Source organism: Eleutherodactylus coqui, chromosome 12 (genome assembly GCF_035609145.1).
Source record: "Eleutherodactylus coqui strain aEleCoq1 chromosome 12, aEleCoq1.hap1, whole genome shotgun sequence".
Classification (NCBI taxonomy): Eukaryota; Metazoa; Chordata; class Amphibia; order Anura; family Eleutherodactylidae; genus Eleutherodactylus; species Eleutherodactylus coqui.
Window position 1 is genome coordinate 3,989,270 of NC_089848.1, and position 27,313 is coordinate 4,016,582.

A 27,313-nucleotide genomic window follows, 5' to 3' on the forward strand; every position below is an offset into this window, starting at 1 on the left:
AGCGTCTTTTCTGGCGAACACACACTTTTCCTGTAATCCCAATTTTACCAGCGATTCTCTTCTGATAGCGCAGCGCACTCTGGTGGTCGTCAGGATGAAGTGTAGGTTTACTCCGTCACTCCAATGGGACTAGCAGTATTTTGCACATTTTGAAGCATCAAAAGCAACATTTCTGAGCTTCCCTGAAAATCTTACAACTTTATTGAATTTAGCTATTTTTTGTATTTTGTATAAACTCCTGAATCCCAGCAGCAGCTTCCCATCGCACACAGGTAGATTAAAGTGATTTGATGAAGTCGCTGTATTATGTCTTAATATGAAGTGAAGCCGTCACAACACCCATTAAGTGCCTTTGCCTCCGACCCTCCAGATGGCCGCTTCACTGGGTTGGCAGTCTAGAAGCAAACGTCTCCCTGATACAGACATACGGCTTCCATTCACTGACCGGCTCCACTGTGCACACCGTCACCTATTATTGGACAAGGCTTTGCATACATTTACTTATGTTTTGACCTGTAAGACTTTGGAATCCCTTTAAAATGAGGAAGCAGAAATAAACATGAAAAATGGCTTTATTTCATATAATTAGTTTGCAAACTGCAGTAAAATAGCGTGAAGGGCCCCGCGGCCGCTCAGCCTTCGGAAACATAATTTGGATTGACCACCAAGATACGATTGTCCTCCGAATCTTCATCGGTCTCCTCTTTGCCGTCTGCTGATTTTAAATCCGATTTTTTGAGTTCTATTAAAATACAATCCTAAACAAAAAACAAAACCAAACATGAACCATCCCAGTCAGGTTAGTTTTCTTCATTCTTTACTGCTTTGAAAGTTCTGACTAGGCCATAAACCTTCACCGTATAATAGAAGCAAGCTAGGTTCACATACTTCTTGCGGTTTCGTCTTGTCCCACTGAAAAATCAGATGATGTCTAATGTGTATGGCCACCATAAGCCATCAACCACTTGTAGTAGCCTGAAAAATGGGCACTACATAGTGCTGTTTAGCTGTGGGGACAGTAATATAATAACCGGCCCTAGGGCTTGCGCTGAGTCATTTTGCACAGCTGATGCAGGTAACCCAACAACTAGGTAGGTAGTTTTTATCCAGCTGCACAGGATGGAAAAAATGCACCAAATAGGCTGTGATTGGCTGCAGATGGACTGGTCATGTGACAGAGGCAATAAATAGCCGGAGACAACGGTCACAGAGGGCAAAGCGAGAAGCCAGGCAGAAGAGCAAGAGAAACAAAGACAGAGGCGGAAGCAGGAGAAGGAAAGAACCAGGAGAGAAGCGGAGAAACAGGAGAAGAATCAGAGAAACAGTGAGGAGAGTCCGTGGTGACAGTGAGGAGGAGAGCTGAGAGGGAGATAAAGAAATGGAAATCTGAAGAGGGGTGGAGAAAAAAAATGCAAAGTTCCCGGATAGAACTATTAGACACAAGTATCGTCATTGTGGCAAATTGTAAATCATTTGTTACTCCGTGTGGTTTGAAGAATTACCTTATCTCCCAGTTTTATTAAATAAAGTGTTTACAAGTTAAGCAGAATATCTGGCTGTGTGTGTTATTCAGCACCTCGCCACTCACTACTACAAATCGTGCCCAAGGGCACTGGCGTCCGAGCTTAAAAAGGAGAATCATAATTACCCACTAATAAGCCCACCTTAGCGCTTAGTGGCATCTATGAACAGGATTAAATCCTGTGACCTTACCGCTGTCATTTCAAGTGATCACATCGTCTAAATTACCTGCAAGTGTCATTTCAAATTTAAACGTCAGCCATTTTGTGGGTAGTACCTCTGCTTGAAGTCAACAAAAGAAAATGTCAGATTCAAATGACAATGAACAGCAAACCAGCACGGGAGCAGAGATCCCTACTCCATCCCCCATAATGCCATTTACCATGCCATATTACCTGGGAGCCCCTTGGCTGCCAAGATATAATGGAGAACATGACCCGGGCATAACGGAGTCGTCGCTGCTATGACCCTCCCCTTACATCCCCCACCTACCATTACCCGTACAGACCACCGACACCATCTGTTGGATAAAATTTGGCCACAGCAGCCATTTATTAAAACAAACATTAATATACATTTTAAACGCATTTTACCCTTTAAAAATATATCACAACATTATAAACATTCCCCCAATGCAAACCTGAGAAGAGGACCTTGGAGCCCCCCGCCTCTAAAATATCCTGTCGCCTCAAACCAACAAGGAAATAGCTGTCCCGGTCACCCGCCGCAACTTGGCTGACTCAGGCGACGCTATCTCCATAAACCTTTTCCTCCTGCTGCAGGTCGGCAGACTCGGAAGAACAACCACACTCCCAATTAACCTCCGGCCGCCGTTTCTTCCCGACCCTGAGGCCGGCTAGCCACCCCTGGCTAGCCTCTCCCACCGACCATCAGGGTTCCGCCCTGTAACCCAGGGGGCGACAGGCCACGATTCACCAATAACAAAAGGGGGGAAGGGGCTATGTAGCCCCTGCCTTCCCCCACTAACCTTCTACACGGGCTCCAAGGGCCCCTCCCCCGCTGCTATGACGAAACAGTCTCCCGTCGTCGTCCCCCACCCGATTTCCTCAAGGGCGGGCGGGCCTCTTCTACCTTCTGCTTCTTTCTTCCTCTTCTTCTTTCGCTGTAATGGCCTTTCCTGCTCTAGCCGCTCTTTTTAACCACTCTTACTAGGCCCCACCTTCTCCCGGCATTCTTCTCTCCAATTAACCCCCTCCTCCCCATTAACCCTATTATGCTGCCTTCCACCTACCAGCCCTGCGGGCTTCTGGCTCCGGCAGACCTATATCAGCTCAGCGAGTTCAAGCAGAAGATGAAAGCGCTCTACCATCTGAGCCCTCTCACGAATGATCAAAAGCTGGAGATATAGTGGGCCAATTAGAAGGTGCTGCAGCTAGAGAGGTCAAATCATGGCCCTGGGAACATAGGACTGTGGATCAGATTTTTGAGAAGCTGCAGAACATCTTCGAGATCAGCACCGCATCCGGAGTAAAACAACGCTTCTTTAAACAGCAGACAAAACTCGCATAAAACGCTCCAAGAATACGCACTGTCGCTACAAGAAGACATGATGGCCACGATCCACACAGATCCAGTAGCAGATAGGAGATCAGATGCTGCGTGAACAATTTGTGGAAGGAGCAGCACAGAAGGAGTCAAAAGACCGCTGCGCAAGCCATCTGTCTAGAACACGGGTCTCTTTCCTAGACTTTAAGGATCTGGCCATACAGGTGCTAGGCAGAGAAGTCCTGACAGGGACTGACGCAACATCAGAGGCCTCTCCCTATAAGAGGAAAGAACATTTATCTACAGAATCCTCGAAGAATGTTCTGATGTTACTAGCGGGTCAGAGACAGTCTGACGAGAAGGAGATCCTCAATATTGTATAGAAGGACATTGCAGCAGAAGCCCATAGTGTATCCACCCTCTGCAAGAAAGTGGAAGAACTGCAAGCAAGATTAGACAAGTGAGAGGACTCAGTAGCTGGACGGGAGTTACTCGTGGCAGGACTATTAGGTCTACCAGAATATTGCAGGTATTGCCTGAAGAGAGGGCATACAAAAAAAGACTGTTTGCAGTTAAACAGATATCCCTTAAAAGGGTTGTCTCGCGGCAAAAGCGAATTTTTTTTTTTTTAAATGAACCCCTGCATTATGCCCTGTGAAAAAGAAAGCATGTGTTAGTTTTTAACAAGCACATTGCACTTACCTGCATCAGCGTTCTGCAGCTTCTTCATTTCTTCTTTTAAAAATGGCGCCGCTGGTCTTCTCCCACGGTGCACCGCGGGTCTTCCCATGGTGCACCGTGGAGTTTCTTCTTCTGTTTTCCGCGTTCCACTGCCGATACAGCCACTTCATTGGCTGATCGGCACGTGACGGAGGTGGAGCTACGATGACGACGCGGTGACCAGCGGCCCCATTCACCAGGCAGAAGACCGCACAGCGCAAGCGCGTCTAAAAACGCCAGAAGACAGCGAAATTAGACGGAGCCATGGCGACGGGAACACTAGCAACGGAGCAGGTAAGTGAATAACTTCTGTATGGCTCATATTTAATGCACGATGTACATTACAAAGTGCATTAATATGGCCATACAGAAGTGTATAACCCCACTTGCTGCCGCGAGACAACCCCTTTAAGAGCAAGGACTGTCCCTCAGGGAAACCAAGAGCAGGTCCTGAAATCCCCAGATGGTTCTCAAAGTATGTGGGACCCAGCCTGGAGGTTATAATCTACCTCGGTGGCATACTTTTTCCAGCACTAATGGATACAGGATTTTAGGTGACCACCATACCCAGAGCCATATTTCAAAAGTATTGGTCAGAAGAACTGGTATAACCTCCTGAAAAGGATATGAATGTCGTCGCTACCAATGGACAAAATGTTCCCTTAGTAGGCTACGGTGATGACCGGTATTGCTTAACTGCCCCATCAAGGACACTTAGCTGGAGCATTTCTCTCTGCTACATCTACAACTGTCATTTTGGGCATGAATATTTTTAGAAATTGCTATGGAGAAATGTAGGAAGTCTTACTAAACTCCATTCATTCTGCTTCGCAAGCCCAGCAACGAGCTTTACATCAGGCTATAAAAGCCTTGTCCGCCCAACAGGAAGTTCACCAACGATAAAGGTCAAGTAGGACGTGCAAGAATTATAGACATGAGATCGATAACTTTGACACCAGATTATAGTTTCTGTCCCGGTTTTAAACTCGACCAGGTCTCCACGGAAGAGATTACCAAGCCCTGGTAGAGCCACTTCAATTGGAAAAAGATCCAGGTTATATGGCAGCCCAGAGTGTAGTGAACATTTCAAGAGGAAGAGTGCCTGTCCACCTACTTAATATAGGAGAGCCTGCAGTACCGTTGAAGAAATATTACCCAATGGTACAAATCTCACTATTACACGTGAACAATATCTTCACCCTCCCCGGGCAGAGGTTCAACAGAGTACACAGAGTCTCGACCACAGATCTAGCAAACCTGAGACCCCAGGTCACTTAATTGGAATTCTTTGAACTTCTCCATCACAACCTATGCGAGAGCTAAGACTACATGATCGCATCCACATTCATTGCTTACACAGATAACCCTCTTGCACATTTAAGGTCAGCAAAATTGGGAGCTTTTGAACAGAGATGGGCTTCACAGCTAGCCAACTTCAACTTTACCAGCAAATATAGAGGCAGAAAGACTAACGCCAATGCTGATGCACTATCCAGACAACCTGCATCAATAGATTATGCCATGGAAGAAGATCAATGGGAAGTGATAGAGATGCCTGACTTTGGTTGCTACAACGTACAACAGAACGTCATCCAAGCCGCCGGTACAAATTAAAACAAACCTGTGAGAAAAACAGTGCATTGATCTTCAAACTGAAAGTTGCACCTTAGGAGAATGCAATCTGGGCACTCTGTAGTGTACAAAACAGAGAATACCAACGGGGGAAGATTCTACTGGATAGGAATGAGAAGAGATAGAGACATGGTGTTCAGAGTTTCAAACATGTGCTAAAAGGAGAAACAAAGCTGACCAAAAAGCTCCTTTACACCCAATAGTGAAAAAAAAAAAAAAATAGAACTGCTTGCCCTTGACCACTTGAAGATTGAGCCGAGTAGGAGTGGCTATACCTACTTGCTTACCATGATAGGCCACTACGCTAAGTTCACAGTAGCAATTCCTGTAAGAAACTTAACTGTTAAACAGCAGCCAAAACGCTTTGGAAATACTTATTGCCTTCTAGAACACCAGAAAAGATCCTCACTAGAGATGAGCGAGCGTACTCGGATAAGCACTACTCGCTCGAGTAATTGGCCTTATCCGAGTATCGCTGTGCTCGGGTCTAAAGATTCGGGTGCTGGCACGGAGCGGGGAGCTGCAGGGGAGAGCGGGGAGGAACGGAGGTAAGATCTTTCTCTCCTTCTCTCCCGCCCGCTCTCCCCTGCTCCCCGCTGCGACTCACCTGTCAGCCGCAGCGGCACCCGAATCTTTAGCCCCGAGCACAGCGACACTCGGATAAAGCCAATTACTCGAGCGAGTAGTGCTTATCCGAGTACGCTCGCTCATCTCTAATCCTCACCAATCAAGGAACAGCATTTGAGTCAACTGTTTCAAGAACTGTGTAAACTGTATCAATGCACCAAGATCCGAACAGCACATCATTCTCAGGTAAATGAAGTCTGAGAAAATGAACCAGACTATACTAAATTACATACCATACCAGCCTCCAAGAGAAGTGATTGGCCAGATTTACTACCTGAATTTATTTATACACCAACATCCATTGTTCAACGGGATACACTCATTATCACATTTGGTCGACAAGGGAAATTGTCTGCTGATCTGTCAATGGGAGTCCAAGTGTCCGAAGACCCAAAACCTTTTACCCATCACAGAATGGATTCACGATCTACAAAGACGTCTGAAAACAGGACAAGAAAATTGTAGACACTCATGGAGCAAGTTCATAAAAGACAAGAGCAAGATTTTAACTTGCAAGCCAAGGCTGAACCACTAACAAAAGTAACAAAAAAAGCATGGCTAAAGAAAGAACAGCGAACAAGAAAGCTAGACACCAGATGGGAAGCAGTGCCTTACACCGTAATAGGATTACCCTTTCCAGAAAAAGGCCTGTATCATATTGCTCAAGACCGAAGAGTCCCAAAATTGGTTCACCGAAACAGGCAAAAACTTGGTCTACTAGAACCAACTTCGGTAGATACATCAGAAAAAGGCAAAACTACACCAAACGCAATGAAGAGAACTGAAAGTACAAGACACATTGGTGAATTTGACATCAGCAACCCCATAACATTGTAATTAAGTCCTGCAAGGACTTTGGTTGGACCAAGCCCATTGGATTACGTCCCGGCAGTATCTGTTGAATCACCCAATGAGAATGAAATTCCAGTACAATGTATAGGTTTCCTGATGTACAAAGTTCTAGCGAAGACTCAGAAAACTATGCTGTCAACATTCCCAGACGCTCACAAAGGAGTAACTTTGGAAACTAAGCACTATGGTGGGCTTACTAGTACGTAATTAGGATTTGTTTTCTTTTTTTAGTTCGGACGCCAGTGCCCTTGGGCACGATTTGTAGTAGTGAGTGGCGAGGTGCTGAATAATACACAGCCAGATATTTTGCTTAAAGGGGTTGTCCCGCGCCGAAACGTTTTTTTTTTTTTTTTTAACCCCCCCCCCCGTTCGGCGCAAGACAACCCCGATGCAGGGGTTAAAAAAACAACCCGCACAGCGCTTACCTGAATCCCGGCGGTCCGGCGTCTTCATACTCACCTGCTGAAGATGGCCGCCGGGATCCTCTGTCTCCGTGGACCGCAGGGCTTCTGTGCGGTCCATTGCCGATTCCAGCCTCCTGATTGGCTGGAATCGGCACGTGACGGGGCGGAGCTACACGGAGCCGGCATTCTGCACGAGCGGCCCCATAGAAGACTGCAGAAGACCCGGACTGCGCAAGCGCGGCTAATTTGGCCATCGGAGGCCGAAAATTAGTCGGCTCCATGGGAACGAGGACGCTAGCAACGGAGCAGGTAAGTATAAAACTTTTGATAACTTCTGTATGGCTCATAATTAATGCACAATGTACATTACAAAGTGCATTAATATGGCCATACAGAAGTGTATAGACCCACTTGCTGCCGCGGGACAACCCCTTTAACTTGTTGTAAACGCTGTGTTATTTAATAAAACTGGGAGATAAGGTAATTCTTCAAACCACACAGGGAGTAACAAATAATTTACAATTTGCCACAATGACGATACTTGTGCCTAACATTTATATCTGGGAACTTTGCATTTTTTTCTCCACCCCTCTTCATATTTGCATTTTTTTCTCCACGCCTCTTCATATTTACATCTCTTTAACTCCCTCTCAGCTCTCCTCTACTCACCGTCACAGCTGGCTCTCCTCACTTTCTGATTCTTCTCCTGTTTCTCCCTTTCTCTCCTGCTTCCACCTCGGTCTTTGTTTCTCTTGCTCTTCTGCCTAGCTTCTCGCTCTGCCCTCTGTGACCGTTGTCTTCGGCTATTTATTGCCTCTGTCACATGACCAGTCTATCTGCAGCCAATCACAGCCTATTTGTTGCTAGGCTACCTGCATCATCTGAGTTTCTAGGCATTTTTTCTATCCTGTGCAGCTGGATAAAAACAACCTACCTGGTTGTTAGGTTGTGCAAAATGACTCAGAGTAACCCCTAGGGCCGGTTATTATATTACCGGTCCCCACAGCTAAACAGCGCTATATAGTGCCCTTTTTCAGGCCACTACACACTCCACTCAAATTTCAATGGAAGTACCCCACAGCTCTGATGATATACTATACTACACAGCATGAGGACAGGACGACTGTCCCCGAGGAGACATGGCAGGTCCCTTTTGGGGTACATGTACGTCAGGTAGTGAACTGAGCAGCTGGACTAGTTCTGTCTCTCAATACAGAATAACCAACTAAAGTAAGTGGTTTATATTGTAAGATACGAGGATACTTACAGAATGAATCAGCCTGTAAATTACTTTTTCAATTAAACGTTTTCTTAAGATTAGTTCAGTTTCCGTTTCAATCTCATTTTCAATCTCTTTCAGATACCAATTAACCAGGTCACTTTTTGTCAGTTGGCAGTCGTCTCCAGCTGTAAATACACGGCATCATGCATGTGAGAGGAGTGCACACTTGTTCCCACAGCAGGGCCCAAATTCAGGCCAGCAGTCTCAATCTGAAATCCATGTCAGTTGCTGTCGGGGCCTTGTGGCTTATCAAGTCAACAGCAGTTTTACCCACAAAGCCACCGGCCCATTAATAGCAAATTTGAAAGCCACACCGATGTGTAGTATCACGTTACTCCGGTGTTCTGCCACAGTGGGCGCTACGTGTGAACTTACCTCTGGGATGTGCGTCTCACCCATCTTCACAATGTTACCATAAGGCAGTGAAAGGAACATTATAAAAAAGGACAAAATAGCAAAAATTGGAGAGAATTTCACAGGGTGTCCATGCAAATACCCATTTAGGGGGAACATAGCCACGCTAAGACAGGGACAGCGGTCTGACGCCTTCTTGAGCTGATCATTTGCCTTAGGCCTCATGTCCACGGCCATACTGGTAAAACGAGTCCAGTTTCCAAGCAGTGTTTTACTGTGTGTAAATACTGGCAGAAACCACGTATGTCTGCATGTGCTCTGTGTATGCCAAAGTATCACACGCATGCAGGAATGTACAGGGTGACTTCCTTAAAATCCCATCTCTGCTTCATAGCAGAGTTGCATATGTAAGCATCACCCATACGCAACGCAAATGTATATGACTCGCTGCGTGATACGTGGTGAAACAGAGCATGCTGTGATCTATCATGCGTACCTGCAGTCAACACGCTCATGTGCGTGGATCAATGAAAGTCCATTAACTTTCATCGACTCAGTTTACCGCGTATCATGTGGCCGTGCAACGCACGCATAATACAAGGTGAAGAAAATGCCCACAGACACGAGCCCTAAGCCATGAACAGTTGTATGGAGTGTCTGGAAACAGTGATCGCCAAGTGCCACAGGTCATGGGTTTCATCCCATTTCCCGTAAAGAATTACCATCTCACAGCATTTGTATACGGTACTGCACTCTACATATCACCTCACCGCTGGCGTCTTGTAGACTCTGGCATCTTGTGCCTCAATGAGATTTCTCTAGATTTCTTTCACAATTTGCATCTTGAACTCCTGTTAGAAAAAGTAACCTATAGCGGCTGATTTACAGGCGATTGCCCCAGGATCCTTTACCTGATCGATGCATTTTAGTTCCTGGATTACATGAACTCATTTGTGGCATTTTTGAATTGTCACTAAAGGGTTAACACTGCATTAATTCAAGGCAAATTAGCCTATTCTAGTGGTGGAACAGGCATGCCCCATAGATATCCCCTCATGCAGTGCTGGAAGGACCCCGTGTCCCTGAAGAGGCCTTTCTGTGGACACCCGCTATACTTCACACACAAAGATGTTGGACAAGATCTGTAACTTACACTCTTCCATCTTCTGCAGGTAGAAAACTAACAAGTTAGAGATTTGTTTATATTCAGAAAAGGACATTTTTAGTGGAGCGCTCGGATTCAACTTCTCCGTTTCCTCAGGTTGGTTTGTTTCCATTGCTTCCGTGTTACTGGCCCCGGGGTTGTCACACTCCCCTATGATAGATAATTACTCATATTTTAGTCAACTACTAAGCAAGATGAGCGAAAACTTAAAGCAGTTAAAGGAGATATCCAAGATTAGAGCAAGGGTCCCTTATCCCTCCCTACAACGGTCATTCTTGTACATGTAGCGTCTGGTATTGCAGTTCTTCCCATTGAACTGTGGTGGTGGTTTCTGTGGATAAGACTAGTCCTGGGAAACCCCTTCTGTGATCGAGCATTAACCAGACATAAATGGCACATTTCATTAAAAAACAAAATTAATGACATCCGTTTTGATTAATGGGGGTCTTCGTGCCGATGAGACCCCTACGGATATCTAAAATGAAAGGGTAGAAGCCAGAGCCATAACTTGAAGCTCCTGGGCCCCAATGCAAAATCTGTAACAGGGCCCCCAACTATAATGCTTTATTCATAGTACTGGGCTCCCTATATGGAGAAGAGAGGCCTTATGGCCCCCCTAAGGCTCCTGGGCCCGGGTGCAACCGCATCCCCTGCACCCTCTATAGTTACGCCCCTGGTAGAAGCTCTTCGCTGAGTGCCCCTTTGCTTCTGATCAGTAACAGATGAGTGGGAGCCTCCGCACTCCGTTCCCCCCCAGTCAAAATTTGGCATGTCAATTTTTTTCTTTTCGCTAAAAGGTAGGCTTTAAAGAAAATTAACCTTTGTAGTAGAAAACCCGATGATTGGGGTTTTAGAATGGCCAAAGGCGTTCTCACATTAAGGCCAGATTCACTCCACCATATAAATGTTGCGCTTAACACACTTGGGTGCAACATGTATGGGACACCTGTATTTATGCTGTCAGATCTCCATGGACCCCGCATGTCCTATTCTCAACCATCTGAATAGAATTACTATAAGAGAAGCACACAAGACTATTTCTTTGATGGGGCATAGGAGGGACCACCATTACTTTGGGGGCATAGGAGGGACCTATAGGAAGGACCACCATTACTTTGTGAGCATAGAGGGGGTATTACTACTTTTCAAGAAAACAGAGGGAGGATTATGTCTGCTTCTGGTCACTATAGGGGGATTAGTACTGTGTGGGGCACACAAGGTAGGCACTATTACTATGGGAGGAGTGTGCAGAGATGACTAATGGGTGGAAGTTTTTTATGGTGGTTTGAGCCCAGATAGAGAAAGAAAGGATAAGGACGACGCCAATACGGAGACGTCCCCTGTAATCACTGAAGGCATCTGTATCCTTGTGTAGAGCTGGTATCCATTTGGGGACTGCATTATTTAGAGGTGTACTAGAGCTAAGCTCTTATATTTGAGCATGCCATGTTATAAAAGTTTTCTTGTAGATATATGCTCATACATATATTTTTTGTGTGGGGAGGTAAGGTGGCAAAACAGGTCACAGGGTCTGTACCCCTAACCTTAAAATGATTTGATGCATACTACATAGATATGGCCATAGGACCAAAGTTACTAGATAGATATGCTACCAAAGCAACTGCAGGCCCAATTTTACAGGAACATTTCACATCTCATTATCGGTACACAGGCTACTTTTTAAGCCATTATATGCCAGTGGGGCGTCTGGACCTCCATGACAGTGCCTGGGACACTGATCTGGTGGCTGAACTCGCCCAGCTGGTTCTACTAATCAGAGGACCTCACCGTTCCTCTTCTTGGACCTATAGGTCCTCAAGCCACCCAGGAGCACCAAATCAGCACGATCTCTTCCCACAAACCTGCATATCCATCTGTTCAGTTCATCCTGCTGCATAACCCATGTATTGCACAGCGTCCCATAGCAAGAGGTTCCCTTTGATTAGGTCTTTGTATGTTCTTAAGAATCCATAAACCATCCTTAGATGTTAACCTTTGGACATCAGCCACAGATTTTGGGCAAATAGATACTTTTATACCAGGGAATGTGTGGACTGTGATTAATGCTCAATGTACAAGCTGAGTGGACGGTAAGTGCAAGATTGAAGGAGTGAATAGATAAAACCCTTCCAGTCTCGCCTACGGGACGGGCTGTGAGGGTGGATCTGACAAATACTCCATCATACAAGCTACCTGGTTTGTGCCAGTGACCGCAGTAACCAAAGCAGCTTAAAGGGTCACTAACTTAAAACTTGTGATTATGTGGAAAAAGTGATTTGCACTGAGACCTCCAGAGACTGAGAAGACGCTAAGAGAGGAAGACACACATAAGTGATCACCTGTTTAGAGGTTTTTAAAAGCCATTTTGCCTTTGAAGCTTCCCCTCGCTTGGTTCACAAACCCTTCTCTCCCTGGCAGAGCATCACGTCCTCCATAAAACAGCCACAGATTAAGGGACACAAGACCACCTCCGACGAGCCCCACTACACAAGCTTTAATGTTTCTGCTCTTACACAGGTCCTGGATGGTCATAAATCTAACGCACATGCACAGCTTTTCATCATAGGTTCCTGACATTTCTCCACGTCACGCCATATGGATGGAGCAGCACGCTGTCTTGGGTGGAGATATGTGAACCAGGGACCCCGACTTCACAATGAGAACAGTGCAGAACCTCTAAAAGAATTAGTAAGTTGCCCATTGCAAGGTTTAAACGCATCTTTGGAAACTATATCCCTACTCTGGCCAACCTCCCTAAGCACTTCTACAAAGTGGAGGAGGCCAGAGCTCAGAGTTGTGAGAGACTTAATCTGGAAAGTCCTGATTTTTCGGTATTTGCCCAAATGGACTCTCCTGTGCAGGGAAGACTGCATAGAATACATATTTTTAACGACAGATGATCCATACCTTCTACAATCTTCTCGCCTTCACCTGGATCAAAAGTAACATCAGGTGTGTCAACGCGAATTATTGATTTGCTCAGCAACCTGAAAGCTTCTTTCACATGCTTTGGTTGAACCTGAGGTGTCAAGAAAAAGGTTGTTTTGACCCAAGAGACTAAAAAATGTCAGTATTATGAGCCAGAGTGTCATATATTCAATAAAACCTATAATACAGCAGGGCGTTCCCGTAGAACCAGAGCGTGGCCCCTGCCTTACTTGCCTCATCCGAGCAGTGCATGCGGGCCATGCTCTCAGACAGTCGGATCAAACTTTCAAGTTGTCGGACCGTAATCCTCCATGCAGATTTCATGACTCCGCTGCAGTCACGCTGTCTGAGGCGGCGGTACTGTTCAACAATGAACTCTTCAGCTTCCTTCGTTATCTGTAGTGAGAAAAAAAAAAAAAAACACAACACACTCTTGGCTTAAACATGCCCAATAATTAAAACATATCATATCCTTCCACAATATACTATATTCACATTTGTATTTCATCATACAGCAGAACAATTGGATACATTGTGACATTCGAAATGAAGGTCATCCATTTTGTATAAAAAGTACACAGAAAATACAACTTATTACATTGAGAGAAATAAAGTTGAAACTCACTTTTGGCTGAAACTGACGGGCAAACAGCAAGTACCTCTGAATGTCTTCAATAGAATAAACTCTCTCTATGGACTCCTCATTTCTTGCATGTAATTCAACAATTCTTCGTGCTATAGCATAGTCAGTCACCTAGACCAGGGGAACGCAAGACCACATTGGAAAATAGTGAAAGGTTGATATTTGTCAATGTAAACACTGAATCTATTTGCTGTATACAAGTTATGGCCTGGTCACAAGTAGTTTCCGGATTCCAATCGCAGCGTTCCATTTGGATCACTGAAAACGACATCCTGACTGAGACCTGAAGAGAAGCGTCGGCTTCTGGTACTCAGAGGCCTATAAGGTACATTTGAGTATGGTTCCAATTAGTTTTGGGGAAGAATGATACAGTTGACTACACTATCCTCCCAAGCACATAAGCCAGAAACTAATGGAACCCAGCTCAAACACAGATACCATATAGGACGGGACGCCTACGGTTTTGTTCAGGTATCCGTCTAGATTCCTTATTTGGCTATCCAGACAGAACCTGTGGTTGGGAGGTGAGAACTACATTATGAACTAGCTTTTAACGTAACATCCTTTGTCATAACTCCCAGGGCTATATTAGGGAGATATAAGAGTGGGGGTCCTGTATAGGGCCGCTACTGCGCCATTTGTCAAGCAGAGTTGTGTAACATCCTTTGTTGCCCAGGAATAAAGGGCGGCAGAGCCTGGATACCTTGTCCGGAGATTATTGCATCTTGTCCCGGTAATTCTCTGAACAATCTCCATTCCAGATAGGTAGATTATACCTATATCAATGCATTGCAGCAAAGTCACCAGGTTGTAAGTCGTTCATCTTCATCGGTTGGATGATAAAATCGTCCCAATTATCACAAAATTAAGTCTGTTTAGTCTGAGCGGATTGGCAAAAATCATGGCAGAGGTCAGCATGCAGTCAATGAGCAGACGAAGCCAGTTGCTGAAGTCACCAAAAGTGACCTCCATCTTGTAGATGGGTAGCAGTTTCATTGGATGTCTGAATCACATGACCCAGCCATATATCACATAGGCACTGTGTAACTGGTGGTTATTTTACAGTTGGGCACCGGACAGAACCTGTATCATGTTTATAAGCCTATAAACCGCGTGTTCTGGCAGAACATTTTGCAGTGTTTCCGTCCCCACTTCGGGCAGCATGAGCCCGGTGATGAATTTATCATCTATAACCGCCAGCACAGGTAAGCCATAAAGTGGTGCAACAATGTCATCATGTTTATAAACCAGCCCAAACATAACCAAGTCTCCTGCCATTACTGGCTATAAGGCAACATGCGCCATTAATGTCAGCAAGAACAATCTTGTGTCAGAATGGGGAAACTTCACAATACTTCTCTTGTGACAATCATAGTAAGAAGAGCTGAAGGAACTCTGGGTTCTAGTTTGTGTCAGTCATCGAGCAGTTATAAAAACGTTCTCTTTGCTTGCAAGAATATCCATTGTTTGATTCAAACTCCACTTAGTGTGACTGCAGGCTAGCTTGGGCAGTAAACACCTATATACAGTAATCACAGTGTATATAAAGTCCACACACCTCTGCTCAAACGGCAGGTTAAAAAATCCAATAAAGAATAAAGATTTCAGGTTTTTTTTTACTTTCAAATGTACAATTTCATTGAAAAAACAAATCATTTAAGGTGGAACAAAAAAAAAACCTAAAACAATGTGGTTGCATAAGTGTTCACACCCTCTTGTGTTTGGGGATATGGTTGTGTTCAGAATTAGCCACTCAGGTGTAACCTCCTGTTAGTCAGCACTCCGCTGCCATTACTGGGATTCTGGTTCCCCCATATGAAGTTCGGCTCTTCTAGGAGGATTTTCCAGACATTTTCTTAGTTGGTTTGTAAGGATCTTACAGCAGATCAAAGGGATCTGATTGTTAGAATGTGTCAGTGAGGAGAAGGAGACAAACATCTCCAAGGCATTACATATACCAATAGGACACAGTGAACAAGTCATCAAGAAAGATTACATTTGGCCCAACAGTGACATCACCAAGAACTGGACGTCCCTCAGAAATTGCTGAAAAGACCAGAAGAAAACTGGTCCAAGAGGCCAAGAGGTCGACAGCAACATTAAGGGAGCTGCAGGAGTTTCTGGTAAGTACTGGTTGTGCAGTGCATATAACCACCATCTCCTGTGTTCTTCATACGGTCTGGGCTGTGGAGGACTGTAGCAAGATTACTTACAAAGAACATCTAAGCCCGGCTATAATTTTGCCAAAACCTACAGAAGTATGAGAAGATGTGATGTCTGATGAGACCAAGGTAAGGCTTTAGGCCATAATTGCAGAAGGGATGTTTGGTGTAAAGCCAACACTGCCATCACCAGAAGACCAACGTGCAGTGATGATGGTGGGGGCAGCATTATGTGGGGGGGGGGGGGGGGGGGGCGATTGTTCTACTGCTGGAGTTATGGACCGTTCCAAATAGTTCATCAACTTTAAGAGGAATTTCACCTTTCAGCAGAACTACCCAAAGCAGACCTCCAAAAACCACCAAAAGAATGGCTTTGCTAGAAGATTAAAATTTTGGAATGGCCCAGAGTCCAGACCTGAATCCCACTGAAGATCTGTGGGTGACCTGAAGAGGGCGCTACACGAGATGCACTCTCAATCACACAGATTTGGAGAGCTTTTACAAGGATGTGTGGGCAAAGATTGTCAAGTCAAGATGTGCCACGCTGATAGACAACCACCCCAAAACACTGAATGCTGCCATAAAGCCAAAGGGGGCACCAACAAAGTATTAGTTTTAGGGTGTGTATAGTTATGCAACCACATTTTAGTTCCCCCCATCCTCTAAAAGATTTGTTTGCTTTTCAATGAAATTGTACAGATAATGGGTCACATGGAAGTAGAAATAAATCTGAAAGGATTCATCGGTCAGATCTTTTAACATAAAAACATGTCATTTTAGGGATGTGAAGACCTGATATTTACTGTATTTAACAGAGTGCAGTGTGCAATTTATTGTACGTCAGTTGTACGAAAATGAAAGAAGAATCTCCAAACCTATTTCAGAGGCCACTAATCTCGCCTGCCACCACCCTTCAGGTGCAGCAAAACCTTCATCTATGATACATTGTCAGGTATTGTCCACATTGTGCTTCTATGGAATCAAACAAGAAAAAAAAAAGTGGCGTGGCCCGGTGCCTCCCAGTGCGTCAGGAGGAGTTGGCACATTATCCAGCTGGCGAACTATAAAAACGATTTATTGCATCTCTATAGATCTATATTTATAACTGCAGTGTGTATTGTATAAGTAATAGGTCATTTTCATTTGTGGTTTTGTATCACATCATGACATGACTTTTGAATTGTTTGGCTGTTTAAGTGTGCAGGCTCCAATTTAGAGGCAGCTATGATTAAAGGTTTATTATTAGAGATGAGCGAGCACCAAAATGCTCGGGTGCTCGTTACTCGGGACGAAAATTTCGCGATGCTCGAGGGTTCGTTTCGAGTAACGAACCCCATTGAAGTCAATGGGCGACTCGAGCATTTTTGTATTTCGCCGATGCTCGCTAAGGTTTCCATTTGTGAAAATCTGGGCAATTCAAGGAAGTGATGGGAACGACACACCAACGGATAGGGCAGGCGAGGGGCTACATGTTGGGCTGCATCTCAAGTTCCCAGGTCCCACTAGTAAGCCACAATAGCGGCAAGAGTGGGCCCCCCCTCCCAACAATTTTTACTTCTGAAAAGCCCTCATTAGCAATGCATACCTTAGCTAAGCACCACACTACCTCCAACAAAGCACAATCACTGCCTGCATGACACTCCGCTGCCACTTCTCCTGGGTTACATGCTACCCAACGCCCCCCCCCCCCCCCCCGCCCCGCACGACCCAGTGTCCACAGCGCACACCAAATTGTCCCTGCGCAGCCTTCAGCTGCACTCATGCCACACCACCCTCATGTCTATTTATAAGTGCGTCTGCCATGAGGAGGAACTGCAGGCACACACTGCAGAGGGTTGGTACGGCTAGGCAGCGACCCTCTTTAAAAGGGGCGGGGCGATAGCCCACAATGCTGTACAGAAGCAATGAGAAATATAATCCTGTGCCACCGCCATCAGGAGCTGCACACGTGGGCATAGCAATGGGGAACCTATGTGCCACACACTATTCATTCTGTCAAGGTGTCTGCATGCCCCAGTCAGACCGGGGTTTTTTTTTATAAATAGTCACAGGCAGGTACAACTCCGCAATGGGAATTCCGTGTGCACCCACAGCATGGGTGGCTCCCTGGAACCCACCGGCTGTACATAAATGTATCCCATTGCAGTGCCCTGGACAGCAGAGCTAACGTCAGATTAAATGCAGGTGGGCTTCGGCCCACGCTGCATGCCCCAACCTGACCGGGGTTTTTAATTCATAGACACAGGCAGGTACAACTCCCTATTGTGAAGTCCGTGTGTACCCACAGCATGGGTGGCTCCCTGGAACCCACCGGCGGTACATAAATATATCCCATTGCAGTGCCCAGCACAGCTGAGGTAATGTCCTGTTTAATGCAGGTGGGCTTCAGCCCACACTGCATGCCCCAGTCAGACTGGGGTTCTTTAGAAGTGGACACATGCAGTTACAACTCCGTGTGGACCGACAGCATGGGTGGGTGCCAGGAAGCCACCGGCGGTACATAAATATATCCCATTGCAGTGCCCTGGACAGCAAAGCTAATGTCAGGTTTAATGCAGGTGGGCAAAAAATTAATTGGATTACACTGTAGGCGAGGGTCCCAAAAAATTGGTGTACCAACAGTACTAATGTACCTCAGAAAAATTGCCCATGCCCAACCAAGAGGGCAGGTGAAACCCATTAATCGCTTTGGTTAACGTGGCTTAAAGGGGTTGTCTCGCGAAAGCAAGTGGGGTTCAGCACTTCTGTATGGCCATATTAATGCACTTTGTAATATACATCGTGCATTAAATATGAGCCATACAGAAGTTATTCACTCGCCTTCCCTGCGCTGGCGTCCCCGTCTCCATGGCTCTGTCTAACTTCAGCGTCTAATCGCCCGATTAGACGCGCTTGCGCAGATGGGTCTTTTCCCTTCGGCTCGGCAGCAGTGGCGTTTTGGCTCCGCCCCTTCTACGCGTCATCGGGTAGCTCCGCCCCGTCACGTGTGCTGATTCCAGCCAATCAGGAGGCTGGAATCGGCACATGTGGTGGGGCGGGGCTACACAATGACACGTAGAAGGGGGCGGAGCCAGAACGCCGCTGCTGCCGAACCGAAGGCAGAAGACCCTTCTGCGCAAGCGCGTCTAATCGGGCGATTAGACGCTGAAGTTAGACGGAGCCATGGAGACGGGGACGCCAGCGCAGGGAAGGTAAGTGAATAACTTCTGATGACGGCGCTGATGTAACGGGCAACACAGAGCCAGGAAACACTTTTGCGCAAGCCTGCTGTAACACTTAGCTGCGTATTAATTAGGACTACTACCCCCAGCAGAGACGCAGTACACTGAGAACGGTCACAGGCAGCCCAAATATATTTTTTTTTCCCCAAATTTTTTTGAAAAAGCCCACTGCCTATATAGACAGTATATCTTTCACCTTTCCCACTGTCCCTGCCTCAGCAGTACTGGCCCTATACTATGTAAAATTACTGCAGACTGAGGATGCAATGCTCTGCACGGCCGATATACAATAAAAAGAAAAATGTGCAGCACTGCTAAAAGCAGCCTCAACAGTACTGCACATGGTCAGATGTGGCCCTAAGAAGGACCGTTAGGAGTTATTTTAGGCTTCAAGAACCCCAACACTCTCCCTATAGCAGCTCCAACATCAGCAGCACTTTCCCTGATCTCTGTCAGAATGCATCTGTGGCGAGCCGCGGGAGGGGCAGATTTATATCCTCGGGTGACACCTGATCTCCCCAGCCACTCACTGCAGGGGGGTGGTAAAGGGCTTGAACGTCGCAGGGGGAAGTTGTAATGCCTTCCCTGTCTTTCTATTGGCCAGAAAAGCGCGCTAACGTCTCAGATGAAAGTGAAAGTAACTTGAACATCGCGTGGTACTCGCCTCGAGTAACGAGCATCTCGAACACGCTAATACTCGAACGAGTATCAAGCTCAGACGAGTACGTTCGCTCATCTCTATTTATGGTGAGTATGGTTGTTGCTGACTGTTCTTGTTCATTTGTTTTCTTCTGTTGTCAGTAATTTGTAAACTACGGTCACTTTAAATAATGAGAGGAAAGGGAACATTTGAGCAGGAAGAAGAAACAGGAAGTAGTTTGCCTGTGCAGGTATGCTGCAGTGGAGGCAGCTGGGGATACTCCCCCGAGTGTGTGCAGCCATGCTGTGGAAAGTGGAGCAAGGGATACTCCTTGGTGTGAAGGAAACTGTTGTGCAGGATTATCCCTACAGGCGTGAGCATCTCCAACAGGACCGACATTTCTTTTGGAAAAAGGCAGAGCTGAATACAAGCATTGGATAAATACATAGTTATAATAAATTAGAAATTAAAAAAAAAAAAAAAACACAATAGGCGGATGTATAACTAATATATAATAAAAAAATGATCTATGGCTTCTGCTATGCCTATGGTTCGGCGGGAGCCTACACCCCATACAGATGACTGCTATTTCTGCTTGAATCCGCCTATAAAGGCAGGATTGTCAGTGAAGAAAACAGGAACAATTCAATACCCAAATCTTCCATCTGCTATTCGACCTATTCCACAATCAGATAGTTTACCAGTTTCTCCTCCACCCCAACATTATGAGCTTGAAGTAGAAAATGAAGAAAAGTGTGGAAAAAGAAGAACCCAACACGCCTTCCACATCCCATGACCCTGACTGAGGTAAAAGATGATACACCGCACAGACTGAGTCAAGCGGAATTGAGTGATCTCAAGACCTTGACTTGTCATAGGAGAATGCAAAACTTCTAGGGTCAAGACTAGATCAATGTAATCTTCTCCAATGTGATGTCAGGGTCTCACAGTACAGAGAACGTCAGAGGGATCTGGTTGTTTGCTGCGACGTTAATGGCTGGATGAAATGTTTGCATTTGAACCATGATCCAACTGAATGGAGGCGAATCATAGACTCCAAGCTTAGTTTGAAAGCGGTATATCTGCACAACAGGAACAGTCTTGCTTCCATTCCTGTTTTCATGCATTTCAAATGAAGGAGACTTCATGAGAGCCCTCCTAGACTCAATCAAATATACTGAAAACAAGTGGAAAATCCGTGGCAATCTAAAAGTCATGGCTGGACTCTTAGGAATGTAACTGGGGTCATTAAATACTGATGTATGTGGGACAGTAGGGATAGGAAAATCACATTACATTCAAGCGGACAGGGCTGCAAGAAATCTGGACTCTACTGAGAAATGTTGTTGCCGAGCCGCTCGTGGACCAAAAAGAGGTTCTTCTCCCACCCCTTCACATAAAGCTGGGTTTAATGAAAAATGTTGTCAAAGGTATGAACCAGGAAGGACGGGCAGTTAAAGGGGTGGTCTCGCGAAACCAAGTGGGGTTATACACTTCCGTATGGCCATATTAATGCACTTTGTAATGTACATTGTGCATTAAATATGAGCCATACAGAAGTTATTCCACTTACCTGCTCCGTTGCTAGCGTCCTCGTCTCCATGGTTCCGTCTAAATTCGCCGGCAGCTTGCTTTTTTAGACGCGCTTGCGCAGTCCGGTCTTCTCCATTCAGCACGAGCCGCTTCAGTGTGCTCCCCGCTACAGCTCTTCTGCGCATGCGCAGACGAGCTGTCACTGCTCGGGAGCGCGCTGGAGCGGCCATTCTGCACCATCCTCTGTTAGAGGAAGGTGCAGAAACTGGAGCTGCCCAGCGGAGAAGCCCAGCCCAGCAGCCCCGAGAAGCCTCCCAGGTAAGTGATGGGTCGGGGGGGGGCTGCCGCTGCGCCGGGGGGGGCTGTCGCTGCGCCGGGGGGGGCTGCCGCTGCGCCGGGGGGGGGCTGCCGCTGCGCCGGGGGGGGGCTGCCGCTGCGCCGGGGGGGCTGTCGCTGCGCCGGGGGGGCTGTCGCTGCGCCGGGCTGCGCCGGGGGGGCTGTCGCTAGGCCGGGGGGGCTGTCGCTGCGATGGGGGGGCTGTCGCTAGGCCGAGGGGGCTGTCGCTGCGATGGGGGGGCTGTCGCTAGGCCGAGGGGGCTGTCGCTGCGATGGGGGGGCTGTCGCTAGGCCGAGGGGGCTGTCGCTGCGATGGGGGGGCTGTCGCTAGGCCGAGGGGGCTGTCGCTGCGATGGGGGGGCTGTCGCTGCGATGGGGGAACTAGCGCTAGGCCGGGGGGGGCTGTCGCTAGGCCGGGGGGGCTGTCGCTGCGATGGGGGGGGGGGGGGGGGGGGGCTGCCGCTGCGCCGGGCTGTCGCTAGGCCGGGGGGGGCTGCCGCTAGGCCGGGGGAACTAGCGCTGGGCTCCGGAACCTAGCGCTGGGCTCCGGGGCCTTCACCTGGGCTGAGGGTCTAGCGCTGGGGAGCCGGGGGCTAGCGCCGCTTACCTGCTGCCTGGCGGTGGGCGTCTGGTCGGCGGCTGCGATGCGTCCGGTTGCCATGGAGACACAGCTGGCGGCGTCTCGGGAGCGCGCACGTCGGGCTGCAGCGAGCGACGGGGAAAGAGCCGGCGGCCATTTTGAGGAAACTTATATAAGTTGCTGAAACGCTGGAACGGTAAGTACGAACCAGCTAGAAATGTCATTTACAGGGGGGCTTAGTAATGTATGTTTAATGGGGGGACTGGGCAAAAAAAAAAAATGACTGCTTCCTCGAGACATCTCCTTTAAGTACTTAAGAGGCAAATGTCATAGAAACGGGTGAAAAGATTCAGGGGGCGCCGTGGGTGAGTGGGGGGTTGCAGAGGGGAGTGGGGGGGGGGGGGGGGAAAGAGAGCTCCCCCCTGTTCCGCGCTGCTACCCCCCCTCCCCCCACCACGCCCCCCCCCCCCCCGGCGACCCCCGAATCTTTTCACCCGAGTAGTGAAGTACTCGAAAATCACGGTGCTCGATTGCGAAATCGGCCTTACCGAGTACGTTCGCTCATCTCTACTTAGAATGTAACGGTCATTAAAAAAAATTTCAAATGCCACTCAATGTTGTTCGCATATGGAATTAAAATGTATCATTTTCTTTTAATCCGTTAAAATAACATACCTCCACCTATTGTATCACAGAAACTAGAGCTAATAAAATTTGTCAGATTTGTTTTTCTCATCCCAAAATTAGTAAGATTTGGCTCATGAAGTTAAGGAAACATTTCAAAATATTTTTTTTGTTGGCCAGTGTAATAGGTGATCTGCCTGATCAGCCATGTGGGGCTGAAGCATATGTGGTGTATGGGGGCTGAGTGGTATGAAAGTGGGATTGGATATGTCCCATTGGTGGGAGTGTGCTGATGGCTGTGGATGCTTACCGCTGTCTGAAGACAAAATGTGAGGAGGAATTTCCTGCAGTATGAACTGCGTGAGCAGGGCCAGATAATTAAGTGGTTTGGTGCTTAGGAAAGAGGAAGCACATGCATGGTCTACCTTGGGCGCATGGACTTTGATATGTCAAAGGCAGCAACTCTGTGTATAAGGGGGTAAATACTGTGAAGGAGTGCTGCTCGCTGCTGTGGGGCCATGGATGGGGATAGAACTAGAATTGGAATAGTGGAAAGGAGAGGAAATGAGGAGTTCTTTGGTCTACACCATTCCATGCTATTAACATCCACCTCTGGGTTGTAGGTTTCCTAGGTTAGCAGCATCCATTTCATGCATATATCAATCTTTCCATTCTATTAAGACATCCAACCAGCACGAGGTTAAACCCATTCCTACCGCAGTCAACTCCATTGACTTAGTGCCATTCCTTTATCTCCATCTTTCAGTCACATTTCCAGTCTTTTGCTTCATGCACACACCGGTTATTCCTGATAAAGGTCAACATTTTTGAGAAGTATTATACCTCATTGCATTCATCCACTAGAATGAAGAAAAGGTCAAATCTGGACATTATTGGAGCTGAAAGATTTACGTTGTGCTTCAGCGACTTTGATCGTTCATATCTTCCTCCAATGGGGTTTGCTGCTGCCAAGATAGATGTGCGGGCATTTAATGTGGCCTTGCAGAAAGACAAGAACATGACTGGTAAGTTCACAATGGTTCCTCAACCACCTTAGCTTCTAGTTTAGTTTAAAGATTGTTATATGATTAGCATAAATATAATTTTATATAAACAAAACTTAGAGTCTATACCAAAACCTAAAGTTCTTTCCTATCCACAAGATAGAGGATAACCATGTTCGTGGGGGTCCAGTCACTGGGATCCCAAGTAACGGAATGGGGTAGAGGGAGGATGTGCACCATTGCTCCATTCTTTTCAGTTACAGTGCTGGAAACTTTGGCAATACCTAGTGCATCCTTAGTTCCATACAAGTGGGGACCGATGGGACCCTTGCTCTCAGCATCGGTTGAGTTCCAGCAGCCAGACCTCACAGATCACAATGTTTTTCACTATCCACAGGCTAGAGGATGACCTTAGGCTTTCGTACAACTTCTTTAAAGTATCCAAATTAGCAATACTAAGTATTTAACTTTTTCACAGCAGATGAATGCACATAAGCCTTCCTTATAGCCACCCTTTTGGCACAAGCCGAGCCTTCTCCATACCCATTGGGTGCCAGCTGTGATAAATGGCTAGCTGCCAATACAGAGTTGTTAGCCGTATTAACACATGTCAACCATGGCATCTAAACAGTTAGTGGGAGGCTCCCCTCCATCATAAGGGTTTCCATGGCAGTCTGGGGACTAGTGTAGGCTCATAGGCTTACATATATTCATGCTAACCAAGCCCCACCTGTGAAAGCGCTTAATAGGCTAAAATCTATAGATAATGTACTATAATATAGAAGTATTGCAGTGCATTATACATTCAATCAAGTGCTCAAGTTTCCTAGTGGAATGCAAACATATAAATAAAAATCTGCTTTAAAAAAAAAAAGAACAAACAACTTTTCCCATTAGAAAAAACAAACAAAAAAAAGTTATTGCCACTTCTCTAAAAGTCCAAGCCTGTATTACACTTTCTTCCACAAATTGAACAGAGTCAAAAAAAAGTTAATAGAAATTTAGTGTTGAAATTTTTGGTCCGCATGCCTATAAAAAAAAGCAGTTGTATTTTCCAGACACAAATACATATGTAAATACACACAAATTACCTTCAGTTTGAAACACACAACCCACATTTAATGACTCAGATGCAAACATTTAATATTAATGGAAACAAACTTAAAGTTTTGTTGCACATCAAAAATATTTCCCCCCTCAGAGGTGTTCAGTGTGACCCCTTTTCACTGGACACTCATGGAGCCGGTAGCCAAGTTCCTGGCTTCCGTGAGGTGTACTTGCAGATCATGGTGGGTGGTAAGAGGCGCATGTAGACCATCTCTAACAGAGGAGGGGGTGGAAATCACAAGGCCTACGGTTTTGGGGAATGTGGAGATCAAGGAGGAAGTTCGCCACCATCACGACCTGCATAACCAATCCATCTGTTTGGTAGTCAGCTCACTTTTGACTTTAATGGAAGGGTCTGTCCTATTGGATAAACTGGGATTTCCTGTTCCGGTTGCGGCAGAAGCCATATTTGTACGATATACAGGTATGAAAAACCTGTGAAAAAAGGGGCCGTACGCTTTCCCAAAGGTTATAGCGCAAAACATTCACCTGGGGGGAGTTGTGTATACGCTCCACGTAGGCAACTGCTATCTGACGCATACTTGTGTGTGATAAGTGGGCATGTACAGGGCACTCGCCATACATGGTCTGCCGCAGAGCGTAGGTTATACAATGGGTAAACCGCTACAGGGAGACCCGCTGCATTTTACACATACGCCTGTGGGCAGGAGCCCTTACTGTTAGAAACAAAAAAGGGTCATTCAGCCAAACTATCGTCATCAACTTTCTGTATTCAAATATCATTAAATCTGAGTAATGAGCTTTCACTCCGGGAGACCTATAATAACCCCGTAGATGCACTTCCATATGGGAGCCAACTAACTTTATTAGAAAATTTATTTAAAAAATTGACAGAACAAAAACATAGCGAAAAAAAGGGGAACTAAAAGGGTATGAAGTATTCCTTCGTTCCTCACAGAAAACCCGTACAAAAGAACCATGCAGTGTTGCAGATGCTAAACACTAAGGGCTCATGTCCACGGGGAAGAGAAGAATTAAAATCCGCAGCGGATTTTAACTCTTCTCCCGCGCGCGGATCCGCATCCCATAGGGATGCATTGACCACCCGCGGGGTAGATAAATACCCGCGGATCGTCAATAAAAGTGATTTAAAAAAAAATGGAGCATGAAAAAATCTGGACCATGCTCCATTTTCATGCGGGTCTCCCGCGGGGACGGCTCCCGCGGGCTTCTATTGAAGCCTATGGAAGCCGTCCGGATCCGCGGGACACAAAAATCACATTTTACACACCCGCTCCGGTTCTTCTCTTCGGCGCCGCGCCATCCTCTCTCAGCCGCGGCCAGATCATTTTGCTTCGGCCCGGCGCATGCGCGGGGCACGTCACCGACGTCATCGTGCACATCCGCCAAGCCGAAGAATGAAGATCCGGCCGCGACGAGAGAAGATGACGCCGCCGCGAAGAGAAGAAACGGAGCGGATGGGAGGTGAGTTTATTGTCATTTATTTGTATTTTCAGCGCTCATGTCCGCGGGGCAGGAGGGACCCGCTACGGATTCTACATGTAGAATCCGTAGCGGGCCCGATTTTCCCCGTGGACATGAGGCCTCAGTCACTTATGGGACCTATAGTCAGGAGGTTAGATACTGCTCTCCTACTAATTGATCAAGTGTAGTTCAGTGTTCGGGAAGGAAAGTTCCTTTTTGTTACAATCTCGTGAAAGATCCATCATAGCAGGTGGAGGAACTAGATTGCAACAAGAAAATTCTTTATTTTTTTTTTTTTAGAAAGTCAGATAATGTGCTGTACACAGCCGCCCCAGTGTATAATCCCTGGGTTATCAGCAACGTTCTCCCCTATAGGATATTAAATAGAGGAAAATAAAAAATGAGCATTCGACATCTAGTCCTGTCCCTTTCTCAAGGAAGAATTCCCCCCTTGTTTTTCGGGTATCGTATACAGTAGATATCACTTGTGTACAAATACAGGATGATGCTCTGTGCTCTGTTTGAGAGACAATCACTTCACTTCTTTAAAGTGATTATAAAACATCGGTGTTCAGACCGTAGGGGGTTAAGTCCTTCTTTATTGTCATGGACAGATTGGGGTTACTGGCAAGGATTTTTCCAGAGTAGGGACTGCCCACTTCCCTGATTACTCAGAAGTGGTGCAGTATTTCAACGCTAAAGAGGTTAACCCTTTCCAATCCCCTGTCTGACCTCTGAAGACATTATGATTTAAGGCTGTACAGCTCCGATGTTGGAAGACATCCATCGGGGTTCACTTACTGTATATTGCCAGCCTCTCTGCTGTCGGTGCCTATCCAACGTGTCACCTCATGCAGTACTGGCTTTAGCCAGCATATAGCGCCGTTGTATAATGGCAGAAAAAGAGTAAGCCCCCCAGGAAAACCAGGATACAAATTGGATTGGAAAGGGTTAAATATGCACAACTTGGTCAATGTTCAATACATCAACCTGTACTAATCGGATTAGTGAGGAACACCGATAAGA

At 46.4% G+C, this 27,313-nt stretch overlaps 1 protein-coding gene across 1 annotated transcript in view; it reads right to left on the reverse strand.

Moving 5' to 3' along the window:
• Positions 1 to 554: 554 nt before the first annotated feature.
• The window catches only part of LOC136587025 (maternal DNA replication licensing factor mcm6), a 66,958-nt gene continuing 40,199 nt past the window's right edge, over positions 555 to 27,313 (reverse strand). The window contains exons 11-17 of the mRNA XM_066585432.1: positions 23,574 to 23,729; positions 13,617 to 13,745; positions 13,226 to 13,387; positions 12,971 to 13,082; positions 10,052 to 10,213; positions 8,530 to 8,669; positions 555 to 758 (exon numbers count right to left, since the gene is read on the reverse strand). Coding sequence (XP_066441529.1) covers positions 633 to 758; positions 8,530 to 8,669; positions 10,052 to 10,213; positions 12,971 to 13,082; positions 13,226 to 13,387; positions 13,617 to 13,745; positions 23,574 to 23,729 — 987 coding nt within the window. The 3' untranslated portion in view covers positions 555 to 632. The remainder of the gene's footprint in view (positions 759 to 8,529; positions 8,670 to 10,051; positions 10,214 to 12,970; positions 13,083 to 13,225; positions 13,388 to 13,616; positions 13,746 to 23,573; positions 23,730 to 27,313) is intronic.